This window comes from Anarhichas minor, unplaced genomic scaffold (assembly GCF_050575085.1).
Source record: "Anarhichas minor isolate MPS153535 unplaced genomic scaffold, ASM5057508v1 ptg000004l, whole genome shotgun sequence".
NCBI lineage: Eukaryota > Metazoa > Chordata > Actinopteri > Perciformes > Anarhichadidae > Anarhichas > Anarhichas minor.
This window is the reverse complement of record NW_027466450.1, coordinates 3,103,015-3,130,229: the sequence shown is the minus strand read 5'-3', so window position 1 is coordinate 3,130,229 and position 27,215 is coordinate 3,103,015. Positions and strand designations below refer to the sequence as shown.

General features: G+C 43.9%; 1 protein-coding gene across 1 annotated transcript in view; it reads left to right on the top strand.

Annotated features, from left to right (window-relative positions):
* The window catches only part of il1rapl1a (interleukin 1 receptor accessory protein-like 1a), a 126,869-nt gene that overhangs the window by 19,983 nt on the left and 79,671 nt on the right, over positions 1–27,215 (top strand). Inside the window, exon 2 of the mRNA XM_076102986.1 lies at positions 22,110–22,395. Within this exon, the coding sequence (XP_075959101.1) occupies positions 22,110–22,395 (286 nt within the window). The remainder of the gene's footprint in view (positions 1–22,109; positions 22,396–27,215) is intronic.

Below are 27,215 nucleotides of genomic sequence, written 5' to 3'. Positions count from 1 at the left end.
TCCAGTAAAGACCCTTATGATGAAGAGAGTTGCAATATGAGAGGGAAATGAAAAGAGAGATGCTACTTTGAGTTTAACTCAATTATAAACCTGGGTCCTGTTAAACAGAGATAGAGCGTGAAGGGTTCGGAGAGGTCACTGTACTCTGGCTGATCCCCGAGCCTCCGCTGCCTCTTCAGCATCATCTCCCTCGAAGGGAACCCGTCACCACCGACCTCCCAGACAGAACCGGCCTCTAGTTGCTGTGGTAACCAAATCGTGCGTTCGCCTCCTTGTCCTCGGTTAAGTGGCCCGGATGGACTTCAGATGACCCACCAAAGTGCTGCTTTTTGGCTGCTGTGTGATCGGAGAACAGGACCATTCCCGTCGGAGAGAAGTTAAACTTATCTTATTCTCCGTATAAAGAGGTACTCTTTAAAAGGAGAATCAGTTTACAAGCAGGGTTGGTAATCTTCTTGCAAAACTTTTTTGATATTTTTGTTGAAATTGTCATAACATCCTGACAACAATCAATGAATCAAATGTGGAAAAACACCTGGTTTATGACAGCTGTCAGTACTGACAATAGCTGTTTATGTTCATAATGATACTTTTGGGGGAGGGGCTTTTAAAGGAGGCCTGAGTATTCCTGACATGGCGACTTTCTTGCTAAATATAACATTTTTTGGAACTAGTGCTGCTAGCTACGTTTATTGGAATAGAGTTAGCAACACCGGGCTAATTTACATTTTTCGAATAGATGTCTGATCAGTCTGTAAAGATGAATTTTTCATCTCGTACAAAAACAAGAGACCAGTATTCAGACCAGTTTTATTCCATCCTATATTTTTACCTCCATTTATGCCAACTGCATGAATGACATGATGAATATTCAGCAAAATGCTTTACATCAGCACATACATTAGCACATATGGGATTTTATCATTTGATGCCTGAGCACTGTTCTTTTTTTAGCAATATATAATAGAAGTGATTATAGAGTTTAATATATAGTGCATTCACTGACGGGCAGGTCGAGTGTCCTTCATGCTCACAGTGGTCATCAGTTGAGAGAACTGAGAACACTCTTATGTCTTTATGCAAGACAGAGATTTTCTTTCTTTTCTGAATAAAGCCAGATGGAACATTTACATAATGGATACCTATGCGGAATTACAAAATGCCATTACTTTAACAGCTAGATGAAGCCGCAGTCCCGCGTCTGAAGATGGCTCGAGACGGCGCGAATGAGGAGAAGATTCTTTGCCACAGTTATGTGTGTCAGGTCAAGTCCAAGCCCGAGATAACCAGCTGCCCAATCATTCATCCATCTCCGCACAGACTCGCCCCCCGGAGCGAACCCAGTAGGAGCGCGCAGCCGTTGGCCTGCTTCCCTGGATCCCTCCGGGCTGAAGTGCTTGTCACAGGCAGAGCTGCATTTAGATACAATGCTCCATTACATCAATAATAGATAGGAGGATGAAGGAGGAAGGCCAAATAGGATGGGACGGCTCACTCAACAGGAGACGACAAGTCGCAACGACGGGGAAAAGTGCGTTTGTGTGTGTTTTCTTGTGTGTGTGTGTGTGTGCGTGCGTGTTACGTGAGAGGTATGATGACAAGCGAGCGAGGCTCTGCTGGATACAGAAGGATGTTGACTTAGTGGGTTTCTGCTACGGCGGCACCATTTAGGATCAGACTGACCCAGTTTCCACAGAGCCCATATATTTTGGATAATCCCTGAGGAAACTGGGTTTGCACAGTCCGCCTCCCCTGCATGGTTTTACATAGTGGCATACAGCAGGTAGAGGCAGGGACGCAAAATGATGCACTTAAACGTACATGCTGAATCATGCACGGCTGTGTTAAAGAGAGGATATTCATTTCCCTCCCACTGTTAAACCACCTTCCTTTGCTCTTTCCTCCTCCTTCTCCTCCTCCTCCTCCTCCTCGTCCTGCTCTCCCTCCCTTTCCCTTTTGCACCAGTTGAAGTGGTTATGTGGCTTTATGCGGCAGCCATTTAAATCATTACCTTTCCCCACATTGATCCACCCAGAAGGTAATTGGCTCAATCAAGAGAATTAAAAGCCCGGATAAGATGGAATAATTCAGCTCACAGATCAAAAGAGGTTGGGAAGACGGAAGAAAGAGGAGGAGGGGGGGGGGGGGGGAATAAGAAGAATGCCGATATTAGCACGGAGGATGTGAAAGTGAACACTAAAAGGGAATTAAAATATGAATATTAGCATATGAATGAGACGGAAATATATGCTGAGAGAAGGACAAAATAGAGGAAAAATATAACATTATGATACATAAAATGATGGAGAGGGAGCTGTGGTTGCATAGAGAGAGGAAACGACTGAGGTAGATACTAAAGCGAAGATGAATGGGAAGATAGCAGTTTTTTAGGCGTCAAATATTTTATGTCAGGACACATTTTCATCTTTGGTAATCAGAGCAGCCCCTTAACTTACTGTTCCTGTCTCCTACTGATTTAGTGTGAGAATGCCTTCAGACTCTCCGTTTACCCCAGAGCCTCAAACACTCCTTTTAGTAATGGCACATCCAGCAACATTTTCTTTTCTTCCTCTCAGCATTCTTACTTCCCATCGTCTGTCTGAATAGAAGGCCAGCAGTTGTGTAAGTCCATGCATAAGACTGGAGCTAGCAGGCTTTGCTTCGGTTAATCCCTTCAATTTGAGAACAGACGGTGGTGATAAGTGTTGCAGAGGCTCCAGAAGGCGATAAACTTCACTGGTCTGCCGATGAACCTGCCACCTACTTTCTTCGAGAAAGAAGCGGCATGATTTTAAGAGTGTGCAGAATTTGTTTTTGTTGATGTCGTTCCTGTAGCGAATCATTCTAATCAGTTATGGTAGCACCGAACTCATCAATGTCCTTGTTGAGATGGGGAGTCCAGTAAAGCGACATTAGGGATTGAGTGGTCTGACTGGTTTTGAAGTAATCCACGGTCTAGCCACCTTATCTGATCAGAAGTGTCAGTTTTGCAAGGTGTGTCGTAGAATAACCTGCTGTTGTGTAACGTATACAGTAAAGCCAAACCACAACCATCTACCTTTATCACGCTGTGATGCTAAAATGGCTGGGTTTCAGACTGTGCGTTTATGTGGGCGCACAGTATATGAGTTGTGTTCAGGATCCCAGCAGTTGCCATGCAAGTCACAGATGAGCAGACCTGACACAGGCATTACCCCCCGTGCTGATTAGGATGAGGGATGAGGGCATGTAGGGAAAAAAAGGAACAGGAGGAGGAGGATGTAGCGTGAAGGAATCACTCCATGACAATTAACGATGTCAATTCTGGCTGTGACATTTTGAAGACGAAAACAAGAAGGGTTATGAGAAAATTATGAGAACGTGTTTTCGTGTGTGTGTTTGGTGGAGGTGGGATTGGAAAAAGTCACAGGACCTCCATGATCTTTGCTTTGAAAGCCGAAACATTAATTGTTTATTCATTTATTGAGCAGTAAGGAAGGTCAAGGAAATACAAGAGTGGTGGAAAAAATGCTTTAGAGACTTAAGACCAGCTGCTCAAACCAATGTTGGCAGGTTAGACGGACAATTTCTGCCATGTCACTCCTCCAAGCGCTGACTCCTCCCGAAGCTTTTTAGGTCATTTTCTTATCCATCCATGCTCCATGCTCGGTAGCACTGTTTTGTAAAGTCCTTGATATTTCAGGTTGCTTCAGTCCACTCGATGTTTTTTGTTTTGTTTTGGAAACAGACGTCGGAAGCCATTTTAACTGGGCAGAAAGCTTTCATGTGATTCAGCTCCAGTTCCTTTCAAAGCATATCTGCAGTGGCCTCGCAGGAGTCTTCCTGTCGACTTAACTGGAATCCCAGTTGTGCGTGCCAGCCTGTCAGTTTACTGCCTCCTTCTCACCAGTAGAGTCGCATGAGCCCCGTCCCCCCGCTGCGTTCCCCTGGCTGCTCTGCACACTGCTGCGGGGAAACTCCAGAGGCGATGTCTGCGCCTTAAAAAAAGCACCAGCCGGTAAGGCTGGGAGGAGGAGCACAATAGACAGATGGAATATACAGCACACGTAAAAAGCTGCAACCCCACACAGGCCGCGTGAGCCCTGACGAGCGAGCGAGCGAGTGTAAGCGGCCGATTGGAGTGCTAAACGTGGCATATACTCGGGTTTGCGGATGGCTTTGTTTTAATTGACGCTCGTAAATGCCTCATCTTCATCAGACTTCATCTTCATTTGTTTTTAATTCCACCTGTTTGTGTGGTGCGCTGCGATGAGAGCACTCCCTTATTCTCTCAGGCAAACACATACATATACACACATAATGTGATTATCTCAATGAGGCAGCGTGGTAATGGCATGGAAATATAGAGGGAGAAAGGTAAGGGTATGTGAAGAAGGTGAGGCACAGAGCATTTTACTCCCCATCCATGCTATGGCATGCAGCAGGCTCCTTCATCTATACAACACAATTGAGCTACTTTTTAAAGACTTCCTTTTTTGCCCATCACAAACTGTACTAAGACAGCCCAACGTCAGTAGTTGTGTTGAGACACAAGTGTAACTTGTCAACGGTAATGGCTCACGAATTATGGACATGGTTCACACATCCCCCCCCCCCCCCGTGTTCACACTGTACCAGGCCCACATTTGCATACGAGATTAGCGAAAGCTGCTTGACCTCTAATCAAGGGCATGATGGGTGGTGGAAGGATGTGATGTGGGATATGAAGCCCTAAAATACCAGTCAATTTCCGGCGGGGCTTATCGGAGCCGTTTGACTGGCGTGTGAGCAGCGAGCGGCCGTCAGTTGTCAGGATTTAAACTTAGGGAGGAAATGAGACACTGGGGTGTGCTCTGAATATTCTACAATGATAGGACGAGAGAGAGAGAGAGAGAGAGAGAGAGAGAGAGAGAGAAACCCCACATATGTACAACTTTACATCACCGTAGAAAGGAATGCATGGTTCGTATTTACTTAGCATCTAAATAGGAGTGGAGGGTCTAATCTGTAGTTCTTCACAGTATTAGTGCATAGCTTTCCCTGGTGTGTTTTGAATAGACCGGGTACTTCACTGGTCGTGGTGGCTGCATCAGACTGTCGGGGATGACAGACACATCTTCCTCCCTTCATTAATCTCCGTTTAGTTCTGCACTGGAGACGAGGTGGGGGAGGGGGGGGGGGGGGCTTCGAGGGGAGCGACGGACAGGGGAAAAGGCGGAAGAGCAAGATTAAAGATATGGCTAGCCATGAAATGGAAAAAAAAGGAGATGAGGGAAGAGGGATGAAAGATGGAGAGAAAATGAACCAGAAATTAATATTGAAAGTTGCCTATGAGACGAGTGGGGAAGGTGAGTAAAAAGAGAGAAAGGTGGGAGCGTAGACGAGCTAAGGAATATAGGTATAAATTGGAGAGAAATTGAGGCAGGAGGAAATGGCAGGAGGAGGGGAAAGGGAGCCTGCTGTTTGATCTTTAACAGGATTATTTCTCCCTGCTTCCCTTTTATTTATTTGATTTTTCCTCATATTTATTCATATGTAAATGCTGGCTGTGTGCCAGCAGAGAACCATATTGGAGTTCTGCAGCGCACTGTGCCCACCCTGTGACTGTGCATCTCCGACACACACACACACACACACACACACACACACACACACACACACACACACACACACACACAGAGCCATACTGGGTAATCCTAAAGAGATTTCTGTGGACGTCTGCAGCCCTGCATTATAGGCTCGGACACAGGCAGGGATGCAGCAGACTATAGTAGCTATGGACTCACTGTGGTCTTTATTTTTAGTGAGTTGTTTTTGTTTTAACAGCTCGACCTTTAGAAAATGATGTTTGACTATGTGACCATCTGTTTGTTTGCTCTCTCTCTCTCTCGCTCTGTGTGTATGGAGGGACTTGCTGGTCCAGCATCCACTCTCTCTACAACATCCATCAGCCCATATGGAAAGACACGAAAACAAAGCCAAGGCCAGCCTGGGCCCTGGCAATTATTTTGATTCCCTTATTAAAACCTGGGGCTTGGGATTTGTCTGGTTGTTGGCCTCGGGGGTTGATAGAGATTTTCCAGGCTCCTGTTTGATAGGGTTTAAACCCTCATCGGAGTGGTAGGTGCTGGATCCTGCAGTGGATATTGATTTGGCCTTTCCTTTAGATTATACAAGTCTGGCTCTGTTGATTGTCAATAATGGCATCATTGAAGGACAATACATAATCTCTGTGGCCTGCAGCCCAAACAAGATTTAGTTAGCTCTGTGTTTGTCTGTTTGTGCTACTTCCTAAATGGTTGATATTTTTAGTATACATAGATCCCTTACTGATGTGCTAATCCACTAATCCCATTTTTCTCTGTTTTTTTTTCATACCATGTTAAGATGTTACATAAGTTTATTGTAGTGTGTTCGTGTTTGTATGTTACTTAACCTCAAAACCCTCTCATGTGGCATGTACAAGGCCGTTTCAGTCAATAAGCAGAAGCAGAAAGAGCGCACACTGTCCTCCGTGACACGACTATATGCTTCACAGGCTCTGCCGGAGACTCTGCTTCTTTTGCTTATGTAAACTGACACACACACACACACACACACACACACACACACACACACACACACACAGCTTCATGGCCTATAGACCTATATGATAGGCCACTGGTGTACAGACAGAAATCAGATGTGTTCGAGCTTCTCAGCAGCTGACTCCATAAACCTGATATGTGTGTGTCTGTTTGTCTCTGTGTGTGTGTGTGTGTCTTTGTGTCTGTGTGTCTGTGTGCGTGTCTCCAACATACACTGAGGAGCGTAGTAGCCATTAGAGCAGTATTGCAGATTGTCTGGTAGGGCGCTCAGGGCCACAAAATGCAATTAGATTCTAGTATAAAATATTTATTTCCACAACACCTACTGTGCACCAGAGAGGAGCCTTTACCCACTCCGTGCTTAAATATGAAAATAGTATATAAAGTGCATGCCCGAGAGAGCAGCAGATACAATTTCTCAGTGTGGGCTCGTGCGCCGGCTCCGTGTGTCTGTAGACACAGATAAGAGCATGCACTTAAATGTGAGGGCAGGGCAGGGCATGCTAATAGATGACAAGTCGTTGTATTACTTTTTTATATATTTGAATTGAATGCTTTTTATTGCACTTTAAACCACTGGGGGCAAATTGCACAGAGCTACGTGTAACAATACATTGTTATCTTTATATTTGGAGTTGATTTCACTTCTTTGAAATTGATTGTTGTGCTCTGTTCTAACAAAATAATTGGTATAGTGTTGGGTTAACAAACTCCACTCGTTAAAAATCTGAAAAACAGCAGCTCCCTCGGCTTTACGGAGCTTTAAAGCAAGTTCCAGCTCATTGTTAAGCCGTCCAGCCCGCAACTTTACAGCCTTCATAGCGTTGTTTCTCGGCTGCAGGCAGGTTTTTTTTTTCTTACCAAAAGATGCTCTTACAACCATACTGTGCACTCAGCCCCAAAGCTAAGTTAGTAAATAGCTGGTGAACATGGTCAATGCAATTAACAGCTGAAGAGCCAGATATTTCCCGCAGGAGTTGGTGGAGACCAAAAACAGAGAGAAACAAAACTCCAAATGAGCGGTAATATTGCTCTGTAACGACCGGATATGTAAATAAGTAACCGTTTACTAACAAGCTAGCCATGTCAATTTAAAATGTGATGATATGTCCCCCAAGTAGTGTTATTGCAGGTTTACGTGAAAGTTTGAATGCAGGACTTGTTACCATAATTGTATTGCCACTATAATATATGTAAAGAATCTGATGACTTAGTTTATTACTAATTATATTGCTATGTTGCTGTCCATCTTATGTTTATGTCCACTATTTCCTTGTATTATTTGTCCCTAGTTGGCTCTGAAGGGACATTTTCTAAGCTGAAATATTTAAATTCCCAAATTCAATAAAGCCATCAATCGACTCCAGCTTGACCTTTCTATTGTGAACACAAGCCCGGGTCGATTCATGTTGGGATACTGAGACATTTAAGCTCAGAAACCACATGAGGAGTTTAGCATGTCAGCATGGCGTAGTGTGTGTGTGTTCCAACCCCTACAGGAGCGGGGATTAATGGATTGTGGCTTTTACTCCTCTGAAGCTGCCGTCCTCTCTGCTGTGCACAGGACGAGAAGCATCCAGCTGCCTCTTCTTCACCTCTCCAGTGTAGGCTGATCAGGCTTTTTTTCAGGGATCTTTTGTGCGGGGCTCAGTGAAGTTCACAAACTGGTTCTGTTCTGCTCTCTCACTGCGGTTCAGCAACCATGTGTGTTGGTGTGGGCGGATGCGTAGGTGGAGGCCAAATGTCACGGAAAGACAAGTATGGATAGTGTACGGAACCAAACTCTAGGTAACATATAATATTCATATTCACTCAGAGCACCAGAGACAAAACTTGTGTAAAGAGCTCTGAATATGATTTTATGATTTTAAAAATCACCAGATATGTTAGAATTGGACTGTGCTGTACTTTTACAAGGCTAGGTTTTGTTTTTTATGTATTTTTTTTTGTCAGCAAGAAATAAGCATATGTGTATGTACATTACTCGTGTGTGTGTGTGTGTGCGTGTGCATGTGTGTGTGTCCTGCACTGGGAGGATTACTGTCGATTTACAAGGCCTGGTAACAATGAGCAGACCCACCCCAGGGACCCATACTCAATCACTATCACAATGAAACGCTGCTAATTCCTATTTAAAGCTGCCACACAGGCGCTGCCCTCCCCTGCTCTCCAGGCCCAGGGAGAACAGGAAGCTCCGAGACAGCGCGAGGACGAGTCCACGTTATGTTAAGTCTGTGTAATTTCTGTTAATTTCTGTCTGAGTTCTATCTCTTAAGTCTCCACGATTGAGTCCTCTCCCATTGTTTCCTTTGAGGTAACTCAGTGCAGTGTTACGAAATGCAGACTGCAAGATTAAGTTGCAAGCGTTGCGTTTTAAGTTAGCAGACTGCTGCCCTCCTGGCTGCTGCACAAGCACATTCATTTAGAGATGAGCTTTAATTGGACACAGAATCAGGGACAGAACATCTCAAGCTGCATTAATATTTTAAAAGAACGCGTCGGACAAGTTGGCCCATCTGACTGTCCTCTGTCTTTTTAATCCCTTTTGACTCCTCCACTTGCACTGCCCTGTCTTTTCACATGCATGCAGGTTGACCAAAGCGTGCGCCCTCAGTACACACACGCACGCACAAGCTGCGCAGGTTTCTGAGAAGCTTCTTTTTTTTTTTCTTCCTTCGGCCATTAAGGGGGATGAGTTATTGGCACCAAATCACTCGAGGAATCCATTTTACTCAGGCACACGCATGCCTGCGAAAGCTGGCAAGCAAACACGCATGCACATATACAGCGCCTTTAAACTGGGGCGCTAACGTAATGGGGGTAATGATTTTTGCATTATTAATGAACCAGGCTTCATACTCATCCTAATTGAAAATGTTCTTTCATCTTCAGCAGTTGCTCATTTATCCGCTCCTTCAATGCAAGTGGTGTAATACAGATAGTGTAGATAGCACATATTATGGTACTCGCATGCATAACTGGCACACATTAAACACACAAACACACACTGGACTTTTTGTTCTCTGCTCTTAAACTAACAAAAACAACAGCAGTTATATATATGCAAATGAGTTTGTGGGAATGAAGGTGAGGTGGGGGGGGTCGGGGACGTTGGGATGAGAGGGGTTGTTTTTGAAGGGTGGGATTAAATGAGGGTCGTGCACAAGGGGATGAACAGAGGATCGAATGCGGATCGATGATGGGGATAAGCCGGAAGGTGTCATGGAAAGAAACCCGGGGAGTTAAACACGTTGGGGGCATCATATTGTAGATTCATACACCCCCACCCCCCCCCCTGTGGTGCCTGAAATGACAGATGGAAAGAGGCGAGGACAAAGTGTGGTTTTGCAGGAGGGATGTACGTAATAAAACAAAACGGCATCACACCATGTGTGCTGCATTGCACGTCTGTGGATTTGTGGGTTGTCAAACGTCGTTGCCGAAGTGGTCGCTCTCTGACGATCCCTGTTAACACACCGCCAGCACCTCAACAACAAACAGCAGGAGCGGAGAAAACTGAGAAGTGAAGAGACAGGAAAGGGATGAGGTGAAATGGGAGAAATCAATTCAAGGCATGTGCCGTCAGAACACCAGCGACACTTCACCTTTGTGTCATCAGTCAATAGCCTGCATCGGATGATGAGTGTGAACTGGTGGATAGACCTCACTCTCACTATATACGTCAGTCCTTCCTGGCACTTTGCTTTCTTTAGAGGGCATACTAGCACAAACTAGTTTGAATGAGAATCACTTGAGCTCTGTGTGTGTGTGTGTGTGTTTATGATCAAGGGTATATGGTATATGGTGCCTGGGTCTAAGCCTAGGGCAGTAGTGTCATTAACATCTCTGGCCCCGAGTGCCGCCCTCACTGGAGATGTCCCTTTACTGGCTAGATGGGATGGGTCATTGCTTCCATCCCTCCACCAGCCTCTCGCTCACTGTCAATTCTCCTGCCATCATCTTGATTTAGCGTCAAATAACTTATTCAACCATGGCCACGATTTTTTATTTATTTATTTATTTCAGTTTCGCTTTCGAGACACAGATTTCCTCTCATAATGGGTTCAATTTATTTTAGAGGTCAGAGCAAAGAAAAACACCCAGCACAACAGTAGGAAGGTTAGATACACATTAAAAATGGCTTATTTCACTTTGCCTCCAATAGTCACGACACCACGATTTATTTTTTCAAACGTACAATTACTCAAAATTGAACCCGCACAACAAAGAAATTGCATTCTCTTCTTTAGACAAACAGATGGCAGAGACAAAAGAAACAAATGCGATTCAAGCGATTCAAATCGTGAGCAGAAAAGCACAAAATACAGTATGACCGAGATGCTTAATGTCGTATCTGAATAAATCATCCCAATGTCTTATGAAACAAGGTAAATAATGAAGGAATTATGACCACAGTAACATACTGATTTACCACCAACCTGACAGCCAAGCGAGGCCACTGTATATAACCATTAATATTATATACTGTGGTCTGCATAAGAAATACGTGTAACACTCATGTTATACTGTTCAGCACCATGGATAGCTCCATGGATAGAGATGCAGGGGAGTTAAAGGGTGTACAGGCATCGGCACAGAACACCAGTCCTAACCATTAGTGGTGCTAGCATTTACTTAAGAACCCCATTTCCTCTGTGTGTCCCTGTCTGCACTTAGATTGTGTATTTTGGAGTTTCCCCCCCAGGCTGTAAGTTATACGCCTGGTAATAGAGGTCACGAGAAACGCTCGTTCACAAACCCCGAGGATACAAAACCCCCATCGCCCACTAAACTTTTCAAGAGACAGCTCAGTTTCAGAATTACATCTCTTTTTTCGAATGTAGGGGGGGGGGTCACAGTCTCAGAACGTGCATGCACTCAATCGAACGTTGATTCCTGCCGACCGTGACAACGGCCGTTCCTTAAATTTAATCAAGTGGTTATCGGTGTTACCATGGCGACGAGGGTCCCCCCCTATTTTTCCAGACGGAACAGTAAACGAGTCGCGCTTTCACAACAGCAGTCGTGTTCGTTTGGTTGTACAGAATGGACCGGGACTTGACATGTGGCTTGCTTCCAAGATGTAAAAAAAATGAATAAAACTCAGCTGAGCCAAGTCAAGAAGAAAATGTGACTTTGACAACTCTGGCAGCTGACAGAGTGATTTTCTCCTCCTCCAAAGGGGAAATGACTCTGCCCTAACTTAGTTGTTTTTTTGTGTGGTTTTTTGCCTAACCTCACCAGGTTTTGAAACCGCAATGCTGTCCTGACGATAGTGCTGTAGCGCCACGTTGCATCAGATGAGCTAAAGCTTACAGGTGTCACTCTGGAGGGGATACACCAACAACGTATATTCTTGTTCAATTCCGAGGTATTCCTGTGTGAGGTGGTCTACCGTTTTCTGTCCAATACTAGATTCCCACTGTACTGCGGTCCTTGTCACTGCTAACTTCACTGTGGGCCTGAGGGTGTACAAGATCCATGTGCTTCTCCCAGTACACATGTAGTCACCACCAACTGCTTGTACCAGACAGCCAACAACTTCACCAGGAGGGCTCTCTGTCTAGTTTTGTTTATTGTAAATTTATAAGCAGGCCTTTGGGAATGACATTTTGAAAGATGTGAAGTTTACAGAGGCGGCTGAGGCAGAATAGCCTCTGTAAATTAATGAAAGCCACAATAATCCTCCCTATTCCAGCCTTTTTGATTACCTGACTATTGCGAGCACAATTGCGTGTCTGTGAGTGGAATTTAATGCCCTTGTTTTGTCTCCTTCATTCTCCCTTCCCCCTCCTTTTTTTTATTTGTGTGTGTCTCAGGCCCGCGAGAGGGAAGCGGGGAGAGGAGCATGGGTGATAATGACTTGTCAAATTAGAAGCGATGGAACCTGCAGCGAGTGTAAACACAATTCGGAATGTTCAGATGACATTTTCCAAGCTGTATTTCTACTGGGGGAGATTAGCCGAGTGACAGCTCAGCCTGAATCTCCTGGATCACAGCTGCACAATGGAGAGCACCAGCGCACACACACACACAAAGGCAGAGTCAGAAGAAATCACTGGCATTTTAATACTACACAGCAGATTGACACCTGCATAGACAAACACAGAGATGCCCTCACATGAGCACACACATACACGCACATACACACATGCATTTGGCTATCTCATGATTTGAAATGCGTCCTACTCTTTCCGGCCTTTCTTCCCAGTCATGGTCCAAGGGGCTTGGCTCAGCCATTCGCGCCGCGTACAGTTTCATGTGTATGTGGCCTGCCCACACCCCGTCAGCATGATGGATGGTGTTCACACACAGCCTTGACTTTATAACTTATACCGACTTTATTTGCATGTGTTTCCATTACCAGTAAAACTGCACATGATGTAGGAGAGCCGCGGCCTTTTTTAGTAGTTATAGGGTATACAGACATTAGGGGCTCCTGTTTCTCGGTGTTCCATTTTACGCATGGCCGTCCTCCCCGGTGCAGCATTGCATAAACAGCCACGAGCGCTGCTGCTCATTTCCCAACTTCGCCTGTAAAATAAAGAGCCATTTACAAGGAACAATGTCCCGGTCTGCCACGTCTCCCTCTACGCTGCCCCCACTATTGGAGAGATACTATTGAGAGTCCCGAGCGCATCAATTTGGGCCTCAAATGACTTTCTCCAGCTGGCCAAATCCTGACAAGCTTTCTGTTCCCCTTTAAAAAGAGCCTTTTATCACGAAGAGAAAGGAAGAAAGGATGAGCAAGGGAAAGAGAGAGAGAGAGAGAGAGAGTCAAGTCAAAAAGCTACTGTCTCAGTGACACCCTTTCTCACACAACAGGGGACATTTCTGTTCTATAACGGGTTCTGGTTAATTTGAAGTCAATTGGAGAGTTATTAAAAGGATCTGAGTGAGCGGTGCTGAACTTGGTCAAGGGCAACAAACGCACCCTGGTTTCTATATGAAACGATAGAAAGTGGACTGTCACCTTCAGGCAAACTTGAAAGTTTCTATGATTTGCCTGTAAACTACTTTTAACACTGTACGGTATGTGTAAATTCACGGATTCCATCCTGTTTTGCTTTTTGTACTTATTTAAGCCTCAAATACATTCGCCGGAACACCTGCTTACATTCTGTGGGGTGAATCTCATCGCTGAGGATTTGCTTCCTTTTTAGGTATTGTTTTTTGGTTTATCTCCGAAAGCTTCATGTTGCCTTTGGAATTACTCCAATATGTATGCAAATGTCAAGATCCACGGCCACAAATTAGATTTACTTCATTTCCCTATTGTTCCCATATCCTTCTGTGGTCCTCAGGTGCAGGTTCAGTAGTTTAATGTAACACTGCTATGCATTACAGCACAATTTACAGTGTGTGTGCGCGACAAATAACGTCAGAAAATGAACATTAATAAAGCCAGATGCAGAGGAATGGAGGCTCTGATTTAATTCACATACAGTAGGATGTGATGAGTTATCGCGCTGATGTGGAGAGACCAGGATATATTTTCTGAGCAGAAATGAATAGGGGTTAATTAATGCCTTAATTCATAGGGAACGGGTAGAGGGTCATCAGCTTTTCTTTGTCTTTGAGATGCATTTTTCTACATAACTGCCAAACACAAGAGCAACAAAATATAGCAACAACCTAGAAAAAAATGCAATCGATTTACTATAAAGAAGAAGAGAAAAAGACCGTGATTGGAGCTCAACAGCAATTGCAGCAGACATTAATCTTAGTCCGTGCTTGTACAGTCTTGGGGCGAGCCTTGTTTAATAACCTGGCAGAGAGGCAGTCAATATTAACAGTGTTTCTGAACGTCACAATGAGAGCTAAACCAAGAGTACATCAGAGATGTTTTCGATGCAGGTACTGTAAACCCAGAAAGAAGAAAAGAAGAGCGTTCTTCTGAGTGTTTAAGTGTGAAAGATTTGTTGTTACAGACACAAGGCAGAGTCTGGAGCATAATGAAATTGTAGTAAATCAGCCAGAGAGGAATTAACACATTTCCAAAAGGTTGCGGTAATAGGACACTTCCAAAACAAGTACAAGAATGTTAGCTTGACATAATCGGAGCAAAACAGGCAGGTATAATAAAATCTGATTTTATAGCTCCGTCCACGATGACGTTATCATTACGTTTTATGTTAATATTAATGGATTTTGTAACCTCTAATAGTAGTGTTTGTCTTACTTCTATTTAGGGGATGACACTAAGTGTTGAAACTAAAGTTCCCATAATTTGGGGCTTTGGGGGGGATGTAAACAGGAAGTACAATGATGCGATGGAGTCATTTGGTTATGTCGGGGACTGCAACTTAAGCCCTTTTTTTTTGGCTCCGTTTGTTCACATTCTTGGCTAATTGGCACCATTGCAATGCGCAGACACTGGGTCACATTAAAGAAACCTTAAAATGTGAATTTATCTATTTTTTTTAGCAGATTCATGGACATTTATTCACAACGGACTCTGGACCTTGGGAAGTGTAAATTACACTGTGTGTTATGACTCGGAGAAGGTGAAGGATTTTGACAAATCTATTAAAAATGCCTTAATTGCCTCCAAGAGCTGTGTTCAGCTGCTGACCGTGTTGATAAGCGGGCTAAAGTATAGCAACTAACTCCCCATTGTTGAAGAACTCCAGCACACACCTGTCCCTTTCGTCGTACTCTGTATCTTTGCCTCATTTCTCTCATGCCCCGCGGGGAATGTGCCCCACCGTTAGAAAACCTCTGGTGTAAAATATTCGAAGCTCTGCGAATAACTGCATTCTCTATGAGTTATGAGGATTAGAACCGACTGCAAGCAGGAGAAGAGGAAACTCTCTACAAACAAAATAACAAGGCTGTGAAAGAAGCAAATGCTAAGCAAATTACTCAACACTTCTTTGAACAGTCAGCAAAAGCAGCCAGATTTGGGATACAATAGCCATGGCAGTGGAGACATAATCCAGGCCTGGCACTGGGCTGTTCGGGAGGGGGGGGGGGGGGGGGGGGGGGTAGCTGAGTGGCAGCAGACCAGGCAGAGATGCTGCTTGTTTACTTTGCATATGCAGCCAGTTGCACCTGCCTCTATCTCTGTTTGTTTCCCTCTGACGGCTCTTCCAATCCTTAATAGATATCTATTATGTGTGTATATGTTTCCATACACTGGCAGACTTTAAACTATGGAAGCAGTAACAATGTTAATAGGTTGGTGCATTTCTGCAGCAGCTGTTCGGTTGATTTGTCCCAACATTTTGTCTCGGAGCAACTACTGGCCAGATGACATGACATTGGTTACTGAAATGTGTACTCCCCCACAAACAATCTTGTATTTCTCAAGTGTAGATGCTTTTAAGATGTCTTTTTTTATAATTCTGTATTCAGCCTCAACTAACAATACATAACAGGAAGCAAACAGGAAGCTGAAGACAGAGTACAATGAATACGATGATTCGGTTTTTTTTGTAAATTAATTCAAATAAAAGAAATAGGCACAACATTGTTTTGCAAAGTAAAATCCATACCTGTATTACTATATTTGTTATCCAGTCATGACATGGAAAGACAAAGAGGAAGGTAGATTTCTACACGGTAGAATGCTTTTCCCTGTCCAACAGTTTTTTTGGATGGACAGCAAAGGTGGTTTGCCACCATCTTTAGAGAGAAAAGATCAGTACCAGCCCACATTTGCATATAAATGAGGAATGGTTAACTGTCAGTGAGAGTGAATGATTTGGAGACAGAGAAATATGAAGTGGCACAGCACAGACGGGAGAGATTAAAGAGTCACATATCAAGTTACTTAGCGGAGTACAAACACACAGAGAGAGCATTAATACACAATCATGCTTCAGTACAACATATAGTGTTTAATGCATTTATAAATCATTTGAATTCATAAAATATTGCAAAGATAACATTTCAGTTGGTGTACTGTAGATAGACTTGAAGAAAATGAATAAATGATGGCTCATTTGTGATTCTTTTTTCGACTTGCATGCAGAAAAGCTCTGGTATTATTGTTTATTCGGGTCGTGTCAGTTCCTCTTTAACCAGATCTCGGGGCCCCACTGGACCAGAGCAGATCAGAACAAAGCCAGGCTACATTAACTTGGTCTGTTCTAGTGTTGTGGATCCCAGACAACAACAGACGAATGACACAGAAAATTACTTTTCTTATCAGGTTGTAAATCTTGCAGTAAATGTCATTTCAACTTCAAAGGCCGAAGTCTGTAACTGAGCTTACATAATACAGTGATGCTGAACCTGTATTATCTCATCTGGAGACTAAAGTAGAGAGAGACCAACAGAGAAGGAATGATGCACAGGAATCGAGCCGGTCACTATAACAGATCGTTAAAGGCACCTGAGCTCATATGAAGATTAATGCAAGCATGTTTTGTCGTACATTTACTTCTCTGTATATCAAACTGTCACATGTTATCTCAGCACAGAGGACTTACATCGGTAATTAATGCAGCACAGGAGAATAAGATGTAATTTGTCTAAAGATTATTGCTGGTGTTTGTATGTTATTCCAGGGCTTACTAGCACAGTGAACCATTTACTATAGATTCTGCACAATTACCTTCAGGGGTCAGCCACAGTACCCGCACTTCTGTAGCTGGGAAAACCATGAAGATCTATAGTACACCATCAGCCTTTGCCAAAGATCAATAGTGGACCATGCTGTTTCATATTAGAAAATAAATATATATCTCACAGTGTAGTGAACCAAAACGGAATTAGTCGTTATTGTTCTAAATATTGGTTGGAAAGCACCAATCGCGGAGTAAAAAGAGGATTACCAAGCTAGAGAGTCGGCTGCATTGGGAGATAGAGATCAAGTCACGGGCGCAGCGGAGTGGCTGAGGAGGGGAAGGGAAAGAGAAGGAGAGAGACAAGTTATTAAAGAGTCCCGATCTACATATAGATCATTAAATGTCTTCCTGGCCTGCAAGGAACCCTGCCGCCCACCCAACATCTGATAATTACACTTCATTAGGAGAGCAGGTAGTGGTGAGAGAAGAGAGGCCGACTCCTAAGGACGACACGAGAGAGAGTGAGAGAGCATGTGAGGAGGAAAGCCAGGCACACTTGAGGGATATAGCGTTGTGAAAGCATAATGGGGTTTTGATTATAGGGGGGAAAGGAAAAGCAGGAGTTGACTGAGTTGACGCGTAGCTCTTGTGATTGTGTACGTTTAGGGGTCGGGTTGCTTGTTTGTGTTTACACATGAGTGTGGGTCAATTCATCGTAAGCGGCCTATAGTTATTGCCATGGTTTAATGTCACAGGAAGACGGACAGGTCTGCCTCGACGCTGAATGTAGTAAGGTTTTTGTGACACACACACACACACATGTGTTTCCTGTAGCTTGACATCTCCCCCTTGCTGTTGGACCAGCCATACCTATGGCCTACACATGTGATGTAGCAGTGTTAGGGCAGCAGCCGGTAAAGGAGCGCTGCAGCTTATTATGCTGCAGTAAGATTCATCGGGGCAGAGGCCAAGTTCCCTCAGCCTGACAGGCAGCCGGGTGGGAATTTGTCCATATGGAAACATCCTTTACACTACGGGCTTGTCCGAGAGTGGCTGTACAGAATCGCTGCTAAAGGTGTGTTGTCCCAGAGGTGCAGGGAGAGATCCTGTATGTGTCTGTGTGTGTGTGTGTGTGTGTGTGTGTGTGTGTGTGTGTGTGTGCTGTCAGCAGAGGGAGAGTGAGAGGTGAGGACTGCAGTATTCCTCCGGCGGAAAGCATCGATTTTCCTGCCCAGCGTGGGGATGTGGGGAAATGTCAGCCTCTAATTGAGTTGATAAAACCGTTTTGAGTTTCAGACAAATATGGTTTCGTCCCAACAAAAGGCCACTGCATTAAACAACTCCCATTTGGGGGTCTGTGAGGAATGAAAGGTCTCCTGGTTTGCACGCGCACGCCCTCGTGTGCGCGGACTTCTCGGGCAGCACGTGTCTGCAAATCTGCACGGTGAAAGACAGGCGCGCCGCGGCTGAATAAAGTGTTCTTTCAGTTCTTTCATTGTGAATCAGGATACAAGCTCGTTAGAATAAACAGTTTTTGTTGTGGCGGGGAGGGCAGAAATGGAGAGTGTGAGAGAGAGAGAGAGAGAGAGAGAGAGAGAGAGTGACAGAGGTCATATCCATTAGTGGCGTAGAGGCTGAATAAAGAAAAGGCTGAATGAAGCCTCCGCTGTCCCTGCTGATTAGCAGATTGATATGCAGAGAGAGCAGAGGACTTACCTGCTGCCTTCAATGGAAACTCACTCTAATGCCAGGGGAGGAACAGTTGTGTACGGTTTAGTGCTTTTCTGATGATTATCTCCTAATTAAGGTGCTGGGATCTGGCAGGAGTGTGTTTGGTTATCGGCATGTATGAAAACTAAACTATTGACATTAATACAATTCTTAAAATCAATAAGATTATTAACATATACTGATAATAACGGGGCACCACCCTGGGATCAGGGACCAATAACCAAACTACGAAAGAAGTCTCAAAATTGGTGTTCACTTAAAATGTGAATAGTCAAAGTACTGTTCCACATTCAGAGTGAACAGTGGAGGTTTGAATTCGAGCACGGACCACATCACATACACAGCTAGTGTCACAATACACACAAAGCACAAAGTAGTCCCAGAAAGCTGCTCTTTAGAGTATAACAGAGTTTATTTACTTTTAACAATACTGTTCAAGTCAATCATTTTATAAACGAACAACAACTAATATACAATTCCGAGTATACTTACTAAAATCAGCAAACGTGTGTGTGAGTGTGTGTGTGTGTGTGTGTGTGTAGGTGTGTGTAAGGAGGGGGAAGAAGCGAGAGAAAAAGTAAAACGGAGCAATGAGGTACACGATAGAGGCCGCGCTTACACGCCACCTGCATCTGAGATAAGCATAACAGTTCAACCTATATGTGTGTATGAGTAGGCGTTCGTGTGTGTGGGTTACTTTCAACAATAAGGAGAAGGAAAACACTCAAAACAAGGCAGATCCTCACCACCACAGTAATATACAGCAACTGTTACTTTATCACACAGAAGCCCGACTGGCTAACTCAGATTCAGCAGATCAGCACTGGACCTTTTAACTAATAAAGTACAGTTTACCAATTTTACTCCCAGTGGCTGATCTAAACACAACACTGTTATAGCCGCATGGAATAGCACTCTTACCACAGCATTGACACAACACAATTATTGCAGCAACAACACAACAGTAATGTTTACTGAGCACTACTCAGTACATTACAGTTCAAATTAAAACAAAACAAACAAAAGCCTCTTACTTGAGATTGCTTCGTAGCGGACAGCGTGTTTCTTTGAATTTCTGTCTTCAATTCGGGACGTGGAGCTTCACTAGTTTAGTTAACTGCATGCCGGTAAATCTAAATTTATCCTTCTGACGTTAGGCGGGAAATGCTTCCTTTTACAACCGGCAAATGTCGACTGGAATAGGAATCTAAAACAGTCTATTGTTCGACTTGCGAATGTCTTAGGGTTTTCTTCAAAGCAACAATGTCGTTCATACAAATCGAATCGCGTGGGATGGCACGGAGCTGTAGGTAGCGCTTTACCTGTTTATAATCTCAGTGACGTCATGGCCGTATCACAGGGATCCCTCGTGGTGCCCATGGCCCTCATCCAATGAGACGCCAGTCATGTGGTTTCAACCAAACCTCTCACACAGGTGAGATTATTTTGACGCCTGATGGGGGATGCCGTGGTTTAACCAAAATCACGCTGTTGAAATGCCCATTTCTTCTGTTTCAACCACATGGTGAAGTCCCAAAAAAATGCTAAAATGGTCAAAGAAGATAGATGCACAAAATGGAAGTGAATCCTGTTGTTTTTTTTCTGGACATTTTCCTCCTTGTTTTTGTGTGATATTTGAATCATTTAGCCATAAAACTCAATTGCCAAAAACACGCATTCCACGCTTGAATTGTCTTTAGTGTTCACCGGTAAGCTGCTAAACGACTTGTATAATCAAGTTTAAAGTTGTGAAGACACATGAGAGCGCATGTGTGTCTCTTCTGCCTCTATAGGGGCCCTGCTCTCATTATTAGGAATGATAATTAGACAGGGTTTCACACATTGTGTCCTGCACACACACACACAAGCACACACTTTCTGTCTCTCTCACATTCATATGGAAGCGCACACACATTTGCGGCTTAGCCTACTGGTAATTAACAGACATAATTAGGCAGACAACCGTTCATATAGGGAATGCAAACACGCACACACACGCACACACACACATACACACAGACACACATTACTTCCCTGGTAATTAAGAGTATTAATTACAAGCATAGCTGTCCCTGTGAGGCTCTCTATCACTCACAGACTGGCACGCAGCAGGGTTCTTATTACTTTATCACACCACACCATCACCACTTCTCTCTCTCTTAGTCTCTCTGGTTACACATGCACCCGGTAATATACGCTTTCTGTATAAACAAATGGTAGCTAATTAGTCAGAGTGATCGCTGGCCATAGGTTAACTTGTGGTAGCTTGGGAATTGAGAGAGATCTGCTGGCTAGAACTACAACAGATCAGGGTGCCTAGTCAATGGCTGTGCCAGTGTCTTTGATTTGTGTCAAATGTTCTTTCAGCTGCTGTGCCCACTGCCTCACTTTTTTTCGCTTCTGCGCTTTTTTCATACTGCAAATTAGGCCGCGAAGTAAAGTTTCTGTATGTATTGCACTTGATTTTATCTGTAAAATGAGCTACTCTAGTTTCACTGCCGTATGCACACTAACCTACTGTATGTGGACATATAGGTCAAACTCTCCAGTCCAGTCAGGGCAGAGTGTCTTTAGAGAATGGATTATTAGCTCAGGTCAAAAAACTGTGGAGACAAAGAGCCAAAGGGAAAATATCTCTACATAGAACTGTTAGAAAAGGAACACGCCTTGCTTCAAGAGCTCGAGGCGCATTCCCAGCTAACGATCCAGCCTTGCACTCTTTGACATTGGCGCTGTGGTGCATCCTCAGCACTTGGAGGAGCATGACAGGTCATTCCCAAATTTGACACTGGTTGCGTGCTGGCCTATTGCAGGATAGTGTCTGAGCGGTCTCTGCAGAGGCCAAGGTGGCGCGCATGTCCTGAATGTGAGAGCAGCATCAAAATATTAGGGGGGGATTGAGGAGAGGAGGAATTGCCATCCTCCAAAAGCAGAACATGTTGAATTCCGTGCGATACACACCATGAAAAATGCATACTTGCATACTGTTATAGAGCTTTGTGTGTGTCATCCCTAATAAAGCCATTAAAGTGAGTGCTTTATAATAAATAAATAAGAGGATTATTGTGGGTGGTTTATGACCTGATAATCCTCATCCCACTCATATGTTCTTGTAAAGTAACAGGAAGATGAATAATATCTCAATATTGTTTTTGCTGTAAACATTATATTTCTATGTCACACTGCCACCAATTGTGTATGCGCTCATACATATTTTATTATCTCTTAATCATTATTTAAATCACACCCTGGTAATGTGTTGATGTATACCTCCCTCGCTCTCTCTGTTTCTCCGTAGTGGACGGCTGCACAGATTGGTCAGTGGACTACCTGAAGTACCGGGTGCTGCAGGGTGAGCCGGTGCGGCTGAAGTGCGCTCTGTTCTATGGTTACATCCGGGCCAACTACAGCCAGGCGCAGAGTGTGGGCCTCAGCCTCATGTGGTACCGCAGCTCTGGCCTCGGCCACAGCGACTTCGAGGAGCCCATCTCTTTCGACGGCGTGCGTATGAGCAAGGAGGAGGATGCCATCTGGTTCAGACCTGCCGACTTCCAGGACATGGGCCTCTACTCCTGCGTGTTACGGTAGGATGGAGGGAAAAGGGATAGCGCTGGGGATTATTCTATATATTAATTATACATTTAAATGTTCAGTTGAGCAAGTTATCTGCTTTTGTTTTGCTGTAGTTTTTCCTTTTAAGACATAGTTCGGCATTTTGGGAAAATGCTTATTTGCTGTCTTGCCGAGAGTTAGATGAAAAGGTTAATACCACTCACATGTCCGTGCATTAAGTATTGAGCTAGAACCTGAAGGTGATTAGCATTGTTTAGCATAGAAACTGGAAGCAGATGGAATCAGCTAGCTGGGCTTTGTCCAAAAATCGGAAAAAAAAAACAAGCCTAACAGCAAAACTAAGACCTACCAATTGGCACTTTGTAAAACGGTTTAATCCGTACACAGACAGAAAAGTAAGAAATGACCCAAACAGACAAGACATGTGGTCTTGGTGTCTTCATTTAACTATCAAAAAGAATGCAAAGAAGCATATTTCCCAAAATGTTGAACTATTCCTTTTAACGGGGAAAGAGAATTATATTTCTGCAAAAAATAAACGACCCGTTTCAAGAATGTTCTTGAAAGTGCGTGACATTATCTACATGATGATCGTAATTGAGTGATTCCACATATTTATCGTATAGTGCGCTACAGTATAAGCGAATGTGAAGTGGCGAGGAGAGATATACAGACAAAGAGATGCAAACAAAAACACCCACACATACTCACTCTTTAGTGGGCCATTACAGAGAGACTCTTCCTAATACATGATGCATAATTATGTGGCAGTAACTTATTAACCTTTACAGTGGAGAACATCCCTCAATAAACGGCTCATTGCAGCTCCTCATTTCAGAGAATTTTTAATAAACTCAGTTAAAGACCTCTTAAAGACCCAGAGAGGCTTGATGATACATCGAGTGTGACCGGGGGAGTGTGTTTGTGTGCAATGATACCCCAGCTTATACTGCAATTCATTACTGCACTCTGTAGGACTAATCGGGCACAAACAGTGTTGTTTCACTGTAAATTAATATTGTCTTTGATTATTGACAATTTCTTCGAACAAGGCTTGGTTCCTGTTCAAATGTCGATTTATATTCAGAGCACACTTCCACTCTGTAGAGCACTACAGTTGTAAAAAGTGCCCCCAGCTCTGGTGTTTCTGTTGCTCGTGTTGAGCTGGGCGGGGGGGGATTTCAAACTTCTTAGATACTCTAATCAGAACACTGCGAGAGATTTGCCTGTGAGCTGAAATCAATTTTAACACATGTTAGGGAGTACGCTTTTGAATCACACAATTTAGCATATATGACCTAAACACTCTACCCTAAAACTCCCTTCAGGCAAAGAGAGGAAAAATATGCCTTCGTCTTTTCTTTGGAGTTCATACAATGAACAAGTAGACCTTGATATGACACCTAACAATATAACCCTCATTGACATTCTTCGAGATGGACAAATATTTCACAACCATATGACTTAATGAAGCAACGCCTCTCTGACATATCGTCAAAATTTGGAAATGTACGGTAGGCTTTGTAAATGTGGGCTTTATTCACCCTGCTTTATTGCAGGACTGATTGATTTATTATTCGATTTTCCTAAAATGCATTATGCACCCAATAAACTGGCAGCTCTTGTGTATATTTCTAAACCTTAATGGGTTACTCTGTTTTAAAAATCTCATCGTTAATACATGCAATTAAAAGCACATTACATGCCACTGGAACTGTACAGCATGTCAGAATGAGCATGCAGAGTGTGTGTCATATTCCTCATGATATTTCAATGTAAATTAGCCCTGAGACCTAATTCAGTGGCTTCAATGACCTTCTATGTTGTGCATTTTTTATAGATGAATAATTTATTGCAATTAGATTACAATATAACAAACCAATGTTGTAATGACATACCAATGTATGTCATTACATGCAATGCTACGTTCTATATCACCAAGACTCAAGAGTAAATTAAAACAACAAGTCTAACAGAAACCACTTGCTGCAGCTCTGTCGTGCATTTTGGGCTCCCACCAGCAGCTTATTTTTGTAGGCCGACCCCGGAAGTTAGCATAGCTAACATGCAACTAGCACGGTTCCCTCAACAAAATCGAGTGTGCTTTAGGGCGGGCTTACTCTGATTGGCAGGTTGCTGCCACTACCAGAGCCGTATACGCCGTCTCTACGTCACTCCTCCGCATTCCAAAAATGGTAACTTCCGTTCATTGGTTGCAAAAAACACCCAACATGGCGACGACCGTAATTCAAGATGGTGACAGCGAAATCGCCTTCAAAACGGCATTCCAGAAACCAATGGGTGACGTCCCGTTGACAACGTCCACATCTTATATATAGTCTATGGTTCATACTCATGAACCGTTTGTCGTAGACTCTTGTTGGAGGCGGCATTGCACTCAGCAGAGTTCCTTTTTCATTAGTGATGTTTTTCCCCGCCCCCTACTCTTTAGCCACGCCCTCTTCAAACTCATGAATCGCATGTCAACACTTGTGGAATCACGAATGTGATTGGTCAGGTTGAGAAGCTTGTGATTCCTGTTGTCCGTATGAGAAGCATGGAGGATGCCTTCCAGACAATTTGGTGGCAGCGATGGCAATAAGCTACGTAGAAGCAACAATGACCGCACACTACGCAACATTGATTTTATTGTTTCACAATTTAATGTGATCTTGATGTAAACCTCCTCAAATTATAGCGGATAGTCAGCACTTTAGAGCCATAGCTGTGTTTCCTTTCTAATCTAGTGCGCTTGACTACAAAAGCCAACACAACAAGAGATGTGTCACTGCCCTAATACCGTCTGACTGCACTGTATATATGGCAGGATAGTCTCCAGTAGCTCTAGGCGTGTTGTGTACTGTCTATACATGTACGTAAAGGCCCCTGTGTTAAGTTTAACTTTTTTACTGAAGCCCTCCAGATGTTTTACTCAGACAGAGATATGGAGGCGCACTCTTTGGGTGCTGCATGACTGTGTGCATGTATGTAGTTATCTTTGTCCTTCTCTGTCTGGAAATGTAAGTCTAATCGGCAGTTTTCATGTGAAGGTGACTTAATTTACATAGCAATCTCTATGTGCTCCCCCTCCCTTTCACCCCTTTGCTCCTTCTCTCTTTCCCCTGCATGGCATCTCACTTAGGGCCTGTAACATCGATTCATATCATCAATATGTCTTCCTCCCTCTGCCTCTCACGCAGCCTCAGTCCCACTACATTTCACCTGATAAATTACTTTATAATGGTTCTAGTAAGGAGTCCGTGTTCTGGAGAAGGTGCAACCATGTGTATTTCCTTCCCATGATTACGTTACACAACATGGGGCGAAATAATATCTGGAGAATTACAGCTAACGTGAGCCACAGACTAATATCCAAAGCAGCTACACTCAAATAGAATGTGACAGACGTGAAAGACACCGCAGGACTGTGCATCGACCCCCGGCTGTCCATCAATCAGGCGCCACCCCTGACACCTTCCCATAATGCCACAGGGTGCCTGCTGTGAATATTTAACATGTAAAAATGTCTCCCTTTGGCTCCCCGGGGACTTTAATGGCTCAGGTGCACGACTGTGAGAGGTCATCTCTGATCGTCCTCCCGTTATATCAACAAGCGCCGCGGGTCGACTTTGTAGGTGTGTTAATTTGCGCGCGCATGCGTCCACACGTGTGTTGGTGCATGTGCGTTTGCATGGTCGAATTTGTTCTGTGGACAAATGTATTATCCAAGTGTACTCTGTAAGCCTACAGCACCGCGTCTTCCCACTCTATTCCCTCCAGTTGGGAGGCATTGAGTCGATAATGTTAGATATCAGCACCAAGAGGGCATTGCTCTGTTGCAATATCTTGCATCTTACTTTTGCTTCTTACAGCATTTTCCAGATGCCCTTTTAGTCATCTTATGTTGTAGAAGTATACAGTATCTTGTTTTTTTTCTCTTTCCAAGTAGCTATTCTCCTTCTGTTCCTCTCATCGCTATCTCTACTCTGTGCACATAGCCACATTTGTCTTTAAAGTGTGTGTGTGTGTGTGTGTGTGTGTGTGTGTGTGTGTGTGTGTGTGTGTGTGTGTGTGTGTGTGTGTGTGTGTGTGTGTGTGTGTGTGTGTGTGCGTGCGTGCGTGCGTGCGTGCGTGCATTTGTGTTTTATGGTCCCAGGGGGTCAGAGGTGTTTATACGAGAGAGGTGACTCCCTTATTGCTTCCATAACCTGAGTAGATCATATGAAACCCTGTCATTTACAGTGAATGGGAGCATCTGGCGAGCCGTAAATGTAATGTAATGAAATGAAATGAAAGCTCATATGGCTAGTGTGCGCGCAGCTTCACATTCGACCCGCCGAGTGCCGGACCGTGTCAGATCACAGCCAGGCTGGAGGATAGAAACACAGACAGAGATGCCTCATTAAAGCATGCAGACTTTTAGTCTGGGTCTGTTCCTTTTGTGGTGTGGACCATTCTGCCTACGTTACAGCTATTTCAGATTACAGTGTGCTTCCAATTTTGTGGCAGCGGTTTGGAGACGAGCCTTTCTTGTTTCGACGTGAGAATGCCCCCTTGCACAGAGCCAAGGGAACACTTCCGCCCCTCTAAAAACTCTGATAATTGCTTCCATTATCTCCAGACTCGACTACTGCAACAGCATTCTTCATTTCTTCATAGCATGTTGTCCAAAGTGCCTAACAGACTCCAGTACATCCAGAACTCTGCTGCTCGCCTGCTCACTCACTGAAGCGCCTCCACTGGCTTCCAGATTCAATTGAAACTCTTTTTCTCTCACAAAGCCCTGCTAAACCACCTGCCTCACCCACCTTGTCCACCGCCACACTCCATC